At 29.6% G+C, this 10,593-nt stretch overlaps 1 protein-coding gene across 1 annotated transcript; it reads right to left on the bottom strand.

Annotated features, from left to right (window-relative positions):
• Positions 1-258: 258 nt before the first annotated feature.
• On the bottom strand, positions 259-9,591 carry LOC107440748 (uncharacterized). The gene is made up of 3 exons (XM_016053761.4): positions 9,406-9,591; positions 3,941-4,743; positions 259-2,552 (listed from the first exon to the last, which is right to left on the bottom strand). The coding sequence occupies exons 1-3, from the start codon at positions 9,451-9,453 to the stop codon at positions 2,213-2,215; spliced, it is 1,191 nt and encodes a 396-aa protein (XP_015909247.1). The 5' UTR covers positions 9,454-9,591; the 3' UTR covers positions 259-2,212.
• Between the last annotated feature and the right edge of the window lie 1,002 nt (positions 9,592-10,593).

The raw sequence follows: 10,593 nt of genomic DNA on the forward strand, positions 1-10,593 counted from the left end.
AGAGATTTAACTTAGCAAATATCACTGATGTAACCTTTCAAATACTTGAAAGAGAGAGAAATCGTCTGCAGTCTCATATTTATGATCGGCAAGTTCTACGCCAAAAAAAAATAATTTTTCATGCGAATATACTTGACTAATTAATTAAAAATTAGAATTACGATTTATAGCAAATTTTGACCCTTGGAACCGCTACCCGAATTTCAGAATGATAGAGCAAACTGTTTTGGAATTATAAGAGAAACACAGATACACACAGACAGTCAAACTCTTCTTCATTTTATTATTATACACCAGCTGAATGCCTGGTCTTCATTTCGGGGTGTTAAAAAGAAATCAATCAATATGTCAATGCTGAACAACACAACAAAATTCTGCTCTAAACTGAAAGACATATATTAACCCTACTTATAAAGCTAAAATAATTCCATTTTTTAAATTTATTACATTTTGTTCCTCCCGGTGACTTTACGTTATTAGATTAAGCAAAACACGCTTTTATTTGCTCTTCCCATCACTCTGTTCAAAATCATTTGACATGAAACTGTTGCTTGAAGCTAACTCATGATAGTCAAAATTCACCACTAACGCGTGACTTATCTCTTTAGATGGACCATAAAAAACAATTTTACAATTGAATATAGATTAAAGCTTCCCAATATGATGCAGTTTTAATCAGTGTCAAATATAACATAATACATTGTACAGTTCGCAAAAAAAAAATGAATCACCCTGAATAACTTTCGTTCTAATGAGCGGGTTTTCACGAACTAAGTGTCAATCTTAATGGTTCCAGGGGGGTGACCTCAAATATGCTAATTAATTAGTGCTAACTATTAATTAAGTTACGAAATTAGACACAAAAACGTACTTTCTCTGAATAAACATATTTTTTTTTACATATTTGGATTCTTAACCTTCAAAATATAGGGGGTAGCCGCAATCTGGGAAATATGGTCCCCATAGTTTGGTCAGGAGAGCGATCCAAAGTTCGTACCCCTTAATGTTAATTTAACTTTTTACGCTTTTAGTCATATTTTTAAAACTAATAAGGCAATTCAAAAAAAGTTGCACCCACTCATAAAACTTAATTACAATTAAACAACAACAATTAAACTTAATTACAATTAATTACAAAAACACATAACAATTTAAAATTTCGAACGAATTTTAGAATCACTGGTTTCATTGCAGTCACCGTACAAATTTCAGGGCGATAGAACAAACGGTTCTGGGGGTATAAGAGAAACATACAGACATATAAACTCTTCATTCTGTTGTTATAGATTTATATATTTTAGATTTTATTAATTACTCAAGAAGTTTGTGATCTGACAACATGGAAGTTTCAACATAACATAGAAATTTCAACTTAAGTCATTAACTAAAGGAAATGGGTTATAATGCATAGAGGATTAAATACATCTAATTAAATAATACATTTCATCCAAAACTAAACTAATTTCATTTTTTTACATCTAAAACTAAAAGATAACCAAGTTATTATGCTTGTAGCACTAAGAACACATAACAATTCACTAAATTTGCGTATGTAGTTTTTCCTCTTGTTTGGTTTATTTTTCAAGTGTTACAAGTTCAAAGGGGGCATTCTTTTGTTTTTTGAAAACTCTTCGTATATTTTAAATTTTATGAATATATGCATGATTATTTTTTCTATGTATGTTCATTTATATAGTAATGTATATATAAAACTTAAAATAAACGAACAGTTTTCTAAAAACAAAAAGCGTGCACCTCTTACACGCTACGCCTGCAGTTACGACGAGTTCTGATGTGTTATGTCAGTGTTATGAAGTTTTTTCATGATTTTTCTGTATTTCTTAGTACTTTTATTTCCTCTTGCAGGAAAAATGAGTAGTTACAACACGCACAAGCAACATTTCAAGCTGTTTCATTTCTTTTAATTTCAAAAATGATTGGACAGTTTTTCTTCATCCTGTAGGATTTCGTCATCAAATATTATATTTTGGTTCAATACGAAGATAATCAATGGCAATATTTATTGAAAGGTAATGCAAAAGGTTTAAAACAACATCAATTATGCGAAAATAAAACTTCAAAGAAACTAATAATAATCCAGAACATGCTTATTGCAGTATTTTTCTCAGAAAACTTAAACCATATTCGTGTTGGAAATTCTGAAATGTTACCATTTGTTTTTCTTGCTTCGTGAAGTTTAATATCAGTAAAATCAGCTCAGATTTGCTTGAACTTGTTCGCTAAAGTTAGCAGGTTTCATTCTTTCAATTAAACTATCGATTGTGCGTAATTCCCTTTTCATTTCTTTCAAAAGTTTCCTTAATTTATCGGAATGTAGTGACTTTGCTCCTTGGCGAATGTAAAACATTGAATCATATATGGTTAAACAGTTTAACATTATTCTTCCGGCAACCGGCAAGGAAGTTAATCGCTGTTGTTCTAGTGGCAAGGAGGGAATACTTTGTAAGACTAGAGATTGCATTTGCCCAAATTCCATCTGCAACATCATTCTATTCAAGTCAAGGGTGATGGGATGCTTGCGGAAAATTATCCTGAAAAAAATATGTAAATGGATAACTGTAAGTTGTTTGCAGAAAATTATCCTAAAAATGAACATATATAAATGAATAATTGTAAGATGCTGTTTGAAAACTATTTCGAAAAACTTATGTATATATAAACAAATAATAGTAGATGTTTATTGAAAATTACATATCTTAAAAACATGCATAAATGAATAACTGTAAGATATTTGGGAAAAATTATTTTGAAAAACATAAATAAATGAATCATTATAAATAGAAATAATTACCTATTCTAATAAATATTCCAGATTTTTGAAAAATCTTATTAAAAAGATCAACTTCTTAAACTCTTCTCTCGTGTACGCGTGTTACAAAACCCTGAGACTTTTTGTGCACCACACTGAACAAGAGTTCATTCAAAACATCATAAATAAATATTTTTTAAGCAAACTGCGGAAACTGCTTTTCAAAAAATTATACTATTTAGTATAAACTATATATAAGTGCTTTATTTTAAACATTTGAAAAACTATATAAAAATGCTAAAAGCCCAATTACTCCCAATGTCACACCAAAATTTAATGGAAAGATGTAGCATTGTTTGATCAAATTACAAATAAGTGCCGTTTAACTCAATTACCATTATGGGTTGCTTATTGAAGAGCAAAAAATTTCATGTGCCACATTATTGAACCTATACCAATGAAAAAACTAAAACACCAATCATAATAAACGATATAGAAAGATGAAATCAAATACTTAGAATAACTTTTGATAAACCTAATAATCGTAATGTCGGGTATACTTAAGTTGCAATCCTAATGGACCAATAAGAAGTAATTATTTAATGCACACAATTTATTATAATCTGTTTTTTACCAGTCAAACATCGATCACAGTTGGTTAAAAAACACCAACATTGATGAGCAAGTTATAATGCCGTCTGGATAGCATGGTAGACAATGTATTTATGGGCATCTCCATGAAGCGTAAAATAAAGATTAGTTTCTCTTAACACAAGTTCTCTTAACCCCCACAAGTTAGATTCAAAAGAGTTTCCTAGTCTTCTGAGTACAGTTCAAAGCTACAAAGTTATTGAATTGAGCACTGTGGGACGTCCGCACACATCTGAAATATGACTTGGCAGTTCAACATCCGTGATATAATAAAATATGAAGTAATTTAGCACAAAAAGTTTAAAATAACAAGGAATTGAAATTCAGAACCTCGACTAATTTAATTTTTAAATATTACAGCATTTTTATGCATCATTTCATACATATGTATGGAATGAAAGGCATAATATAACCAATTCATTTGCATCTAATTTATTTAATAGTCAAATAACATGTGCATGTTTACTTTACTTATTACACATTAAGTTAAATTCTGAGTATATTATAAAGTAGCATTACCTGTTCCACCATAACCTGGCAACATTACTCCATGTAAACATTTGAAGACCATGTAGAAAATCTATATCCTCAAGAATATCACTGTCTTTTCTGACATTGGAAGCTAAAGCTGATACAAACACTTTCATATAGTCTTCTAATTCGTGTGAAGCTTCTTGAACTTGAAGGGCAATGTCCTTGTCTACACCATACGGAAATATCCTTGAATCTTGAACTGCAAAATCTAAATCCTCGTTACCATGAAACCATTTCACAATAAGGTCCAATGACTTGTAATCCTCTTCAATAGAATCATTAACATCATCCAAGATCTTTTTGGAAGAGGTAATCTCCGCCACTGTAGCGAAAATTCCAAGCAAACCGCACGCTGATGCTATGTTAAAAGCATATTTTGCACTATCTGAACTCATTAGCAAGCCGCCGACGGAACCTACAACGTCAGTTGTCGATCCTACCAACCGAGCAATGGAGCTAAGTTTAAAGTTTTTATCCAAGCTTTCAATGTAGTCTTCAATCTTTTTAATGAGGGGAATTCTTACAAGTTTCCAATCTTCCACTCGTTTCAACAAGATTCGGAATCGTTCGTCAAACAGGTATTTTAACTCGTCGAAAACTTTAATTCTTTCGTGACTTTGTTCTCCTAGACCATTATCTCTGGATTCTGTTTCTAAGATATACTCAGCCAATTTACGTATTTTCTCTTTTGTCGTCCGATCGAATTTGAAATGGATTAAATCATTCTGAAATCTTTCCTTTCTCATCAAGTCAGAGATGTCAGAAAAGCGTCGCGGACGAAACTCCATCTGAAGAAAAAAAATAATAATAATGAAAATAAGTTAAAATATAGATGTAACGGGGCATTTTTGCTCTAATAGACAGTTTGAAGGTTGATTACATTATATTAATTGTTGAAGGATAATAGAAATGCTTTTCTTTTTCTTTTCTTTTCTTCCAGACGTGGACACGTATCTAAGTTTGCAAAACCCTTAACCGTATAGTCCACATCTGGACGACTGTCTAGCTCGCACAAAACTCGGCACGTGAGTAAACCATTACAAAATTCATAACTGCACAATACAGATGATACAGATGACAATAAAGATGACAATAATTCGTATCACATTAGTTAAATTTATTTAAAAAAAAATTTAAAAAAATTGAGGCAAAGAGAACAATAAATGAAGCGAATTTTGTTATATACATAATAATTTTAAAAAAAAAGAAGCAAAACAAAAAGCAAATAAAGAAAATTTAAACGAGGACGAAATGTATAATGAATGACAAAATCAAATAGAAATGCTAGCATACGCAATTTAATTCAGGATATTCTAAGAGAAATCGGTTCATGTTTAAACAATATTTGATATTTTTTTTAAATTACGCCCCCCTTCGATATTTGACACATCGAACCAACTATAGTTAAATTTACTGACACCATATTATAGTACCTTATTATAATTTATGGCCACTTTAAATTGTATAGTAATAACCTTTCTAAGCTGTAAAATAAAATTATTTATACAAGACCATTATAATGCCCTGAATCATATTAAAATAAGGATTATACAATAACGAGGTAGTAATTGAGATCCGGACGGGTTAAGATTTATTAATATATTCATATTCGGTGAATACTAAATCAATGTAAAATATCTGAATAATTAATGCTGTACATTAAGTGCTGTACATAAATGCTGTACATTCCGAATTGTTTTGTTCTTCCGCTCTCTATATGAAGTAATAAACTATTCTAAATTTTTTCAAGTATTTGATTGGATAAAAATTCTGCTTTCTATTTCTGTCAGAATACTTATTCAATCAAATGATCGATATCTTTTACTGATATATTTATCACTCAAAATTTACTCAATAAATCCAAAACTTTTTTTATATATTTACTTTTAACAAATCTTATTTTTTAATTTAATTCTTAAAACTAACTGTAACAAAATGAAAGGCAATCAATTTTTTTAATCTGAAATTTTGACCTATTTGTTTACAAGGAAACAGACTGCAGTCCGAAATAGAAGTCATTTCGGTTATTATCTGACATTGGTCAGATAATAACCGAAAAACCAGTAAACCAGATAACCAGTAAAGATTATAAATAAAGATTATCATGAGTCATTGGTTTGTTATCTAACAAGAGTGTGGTAGAAAACGAAAATTTTTATTGGATAATGGTTCGAACTTTTAAAATAATGTGCATTTGAAAAATTTAAATTTTGTGCATGAAAGCACTGGGATATATTCCATAAATTTTAAAATAAAATCAAAGTTGCCATTTTTTATTGGATTGGTAAAGTCTTTTTCATAAATGGCTGCGATCTACAGGGCTTATAGAAGAGAGGACTGCTAGTGTGGACATTTTTTATAAACTTGTTAAAAAACGTTATTAAATATAATTTTTAACTTTTGAAGTACTTTTTTAACAAAAGTTTTAACGTCCTACTGCATTCTAGTTTATATCTGGACTAGGAGTGGGCGATATTAGAAATTATATATCGTGATGCATCGTCAGTTTTGCATCGCGATATAGCGATGTATCGCGATATAGTATTTTTGAATTTCATTTACTTGTAAGGCACAGAAAGTCAGATTTCTATCAAAACTTCATACTCAGATTGATTTAAATCAATTTATAAATTTGAAGATATATATGTTTTGCTTAAGAAAGATATTAAATAAATTGACTACAATGTACAAATCTTACTTAAAATATTTATTGAAATGTTTGTTTAGAAATTCATAATATGCGTAAAACAAAGTGTTAAAAACTTTTTCTAAAGCGTTTTTGCAAATTAATATTTTCTTGTACATATTATGCATAAATAATTACATAATTACTAAGTTCGATCGTAATGTTCAATTTCTAAATGGAACGTTAAAAATTATTTGTATGTTTAAAACAAAGGCTAAATAAATTTTAGACAAAAAAAACGCTTTTAAAACACTATTTTTTATTATTATCATTTCAGTTATTATAGTTCACTTACGTCACACTAGAGCTGCACAAAGGGCTATTGCCGACGGTCTGGGAAACATCCCTGAGGATGATCCGAAGACATGCCATCACAATTTTGATCCTCTGCAGATGGGATGGCACCCCCGCTTCGGTAGCTCGACGACCTGCACGCGAAGTCGAGCACTTTACGGTAGAACAGTTTAACGAGGACCAATACCGCACACCCTCGGTCCCTACGCAGACTGATCCAAGTGGTCACTCACCCGCACACTGACCGCAGCCAGTGATGCTTGACTTCGGTGATCTGCAGGGAACCGTGTCTTAACGATCAGTCCACTGCGGGACCTTATCATTTCAGATAAATAATTAAATTAAATTAAATAATGACCGAATTATGAACGAAAAACAAAGTAAGATTTAATTTCTTAAAAATAAAAAAATTGTGATATTCGATAATATATTTAGCTAATTAACAAATAATATGAAAAGAATATTTTTTAAAAAAAATTATTATACTCTCTAATAAAACGAAGTGCTAAATGATTTAAAAAAATGAATAAAATACGCAAACCTTTCAAATTTTTTTGTATAAACAAAGTTGATTGACTTATGTCCAAATCCAAATGACAAAAATAAATTTTGTTTTAACTTTATTTCTAAAAATAAAAACAACAAGATTTATAAATTTAAAATCAGTAATAAAAACTCATTAAATTATTAGAAGTTTCATCCAAAAAGTTTTTAATAAATTAAAAGAAAGTAAAAAAATAACCTAACAAATTCAATTCTTTATGGGCGCCTAAATTAGATTGCCGATAATTTTCACATTTAAAAATAAAAAGAAGTTTTTTTAAAAAAAAACTTATCTAATTAATGAAGAAACTCTTCTTTATATATTCTTTTCAATAATAGATTGCCTTCAGAACAAGGTAACATCGGCGATCACGAAGTTAGTCCCACTGAAAATAATCTACAAGAAAAGTCGCGACAAAGAAAAAAAAAAGCTCAGAGGTGCGAAAAGGAACATGTGATATAACGATATGTGTTCTCAAAACTCTGATTCTGATTCTACAGCTCACCAATCAAGGCCATTTCAACATAACGAAACGAACATCGTCTTCCACAGCGCGAGTCGACATCGGAACGCAAGAGAAGAGTTTTATATCGCTATATCGTTATCTTGTATCCTTGCTTGTCCTATATCGCTATATCGTTTTGCGCTCGTTGTCTTTGCTCGATGGCTTAAATCAGATTTCTGATGCATCGCCTTGAATGAAAGTCGCTGTATCGTCTTGCCGATATATGCGTTAAATCGATATGTCTCGAAACATCGATTTATAGCCCAGTCCTAATCTGGACTTAAAAAGTTGTAAAGCTTTTTCTTCCGTAATAATGCTTTTTAAAAAGAAAGGCTGTTTTTGACTACACTAGCTCCAATACATAGGGCTAGCGTGGAAAACCACGATAACTTGCTAAGTCATTTATTATAACTCAAAAAGGTGTATCTGAAATCAAAATGAAAGTAATTTCAATCTAGGCCTTATTATATGTAAGTATTAACATATTTTAATTAAAATACTAAATTTTCATAAAGCATTTCATATAATATGAAAGAAATTTTGAATGAATTCATATTTGAACTTATTTGATAAATATTTTGAAGTTTTTTATCAAAAAAATTGGAGTGTCAATATTAAAATTGTATTGAGATGCAGTCCGGGTATTTAAGGGCAATGGAAGTTTGGTAACTATTTCTTCTCTTGAGATTTGAGAAATGCTTTTTTTTCTGGATAAACTAAAGATGGTTAGAAGAACTATAAGCATTTTTTTCTTAGGAATTGAACATCATAATCTTCAATCTCGAAATCTATAAAAAAATTTCACTCTCCTACATAATGTACAACACTGTTTTTTTTTTTATTTAATAAGAAAAAAATTTGCTGCCACAAATCGTTTATATCTCTACACTAGTTTGCTTAGGCTTAATGCTGATTAATTGAAATTATACGAAGCAAAAGTAAATGACAAAATCAATAAATAAAATAACAATAATATCATTTATAACATCTTCAAATTAAATTCTTAAAATAAAATATGTAAATAAAAGAGTAAAGTGAAAATTTCAAAATTACTTTCACACCTTAAATCGCTTATTTTATAAATTTCTACTAAAATATTTACATTGTGATTACTCAAATATACATAAAAATGTACAACAGAGTTCCAATTTACAATATCTCACACGGGAGATTTTACTTATATATAAAAAAAATAATCAAGATATCCCCTTTAGCCTCATGTCCCCATTAACTCCCGTTTCTCCTAATAAATATTTTGAAAATTTTAAACAATCCTTTTCTTAATTTGTAAAATGGCTAATCATCCTGAGCAAAGATAATTTTAAAAAAAAAGTGCAAATAAACTGCTGAAAAAGAATAAATTATAAAACAATCTTATTGTTAAAAACCACTCAATATTATAAAATATTATTAATCATTACCTGTAAAGATGGAGAATTTGGTGTAAACTCGTTCGAATTCATGTCCATTCAACGATAAAAAATATAACAAAAAAGGAATTATTTATCGTGAACATCTCTTTTAAAAGATCATCATGATTGAACCATTGTAGTATATCTCGACTTAGATACGAATGTGTGATAAAAATTGTACTTTTGAAAGAAAGTGAAACTAATTATAATACCAATAAACAACTAAAATTAATTTCCCTTTTGTATTCTATATCATAGTTTTAGTGAGTTATGTGATTAATTAGTTACACATGATTATGAAAGAATTAGTGCGTTTTTAATAATCTTTTGCTTTGGAATTATCGTTTGTTTTTCATTCCATGAAAAAATCAAAAAACAACAATGACGTAACCTATCTACAAGTTTGTTTCGCTAATATAAGAGGAAGAATTGATTTCAAAAACGAAACATTGAGTGAGTTCTGCAACAAGGAGCTTTTGAAGCCCGCTCCAAATTTCTTCAACTTTAAAATAATTAAAAATCGATAGCAATTGATTTTTCAAAGGATCTAGTTTATAGTTTTCACATGACGCCATTATTCTTTATTTAATGATAGTTCTTTTAGCATTATTTTAAATAATTTTTTTCAATTTCTAAATAAATATTTCCAGTGGTCGAAAGTAGAGCTACAAAAGTAGCGAAACTACTGTATTCGAATATCACAACGCTCGAGTACACCCTCTAGCGGATAGGTTATTTCAGGCTTTTATTTATAAAGTTTTCATTTAGTTCCATCAGAATCATTGGCAGAGTCGGAAGCCATTTTCTTAGCAGCAAATAAGAAGCAAAATTTCCCTAAGGAAAATGCAGAAGAACTTGAAAAAACTCCCCAGAACATTGATAAATCTTTCTGAAACAGAACATGCCAAACATTTTTTAAGAAAAATTTCTCAATAATTTTTAACTTGTATTATCGACAAACTTGCAACTGACAACTTCCGATTTCGGGATCGCATACTATTACAAATGTTTGTAATACGGTAAAATACATTTTTTTGTCTTCAATTCATTACAAATTAAAGTGAAGTCAACATTTCTTACTTTATTCCAATGAATAAATATTTTTTCAGATCGTTCAGAACTGCAACAGTTGTAGAATATTCTTCTTCCTTATAGAATAGTATATATTTCTGCATTTATATAATTCGTAAAACATTA

This window comes from Parasteatoda tepidariorum, chromosome 4, assembly GCF_043381705.1.
Source record: "Parasteatoda tepidariorum isolate YZ-2023 chromosome 4, CAS_Ptep_4.0, whole genome shotgun sequence".
Classification (NCBI taxonomy): domain Eukaryota; kingdom Metazoa; phylum Arthropoda; class Arachnida; order Araneae; family Theridiidae; genus Parasteatoda; species Parasteatoda tepidariorum.

What these genes read in the sequence shown, in the direction of transcription:
- LOC107440748 (XM_016053761.4), bottom strand. Translation starts at nt 9,453, where the DNA reads ATGGACATGAATTCGAACGAGTTTACACCAAATTCTCCATCTTTACAG. An exon ending in CAAATTCTCCATCTTTACAG is followed by an intron (nt 4,744 to 9,405) that starts GTAATGATTAAT and finishes TTTTTTCTTCAG; the next exon opens with ATGGAGTTTCGTCCGCGACG. An exon ending in GCCAGGTTATGGTGGAACAG is followed by an intron (nt 2,553 to 3,940) that starts GTAATGCTACTT and finishes TATTTTTTTCAG; the next exon opens with GATAATTTTCCGCAAGCATC.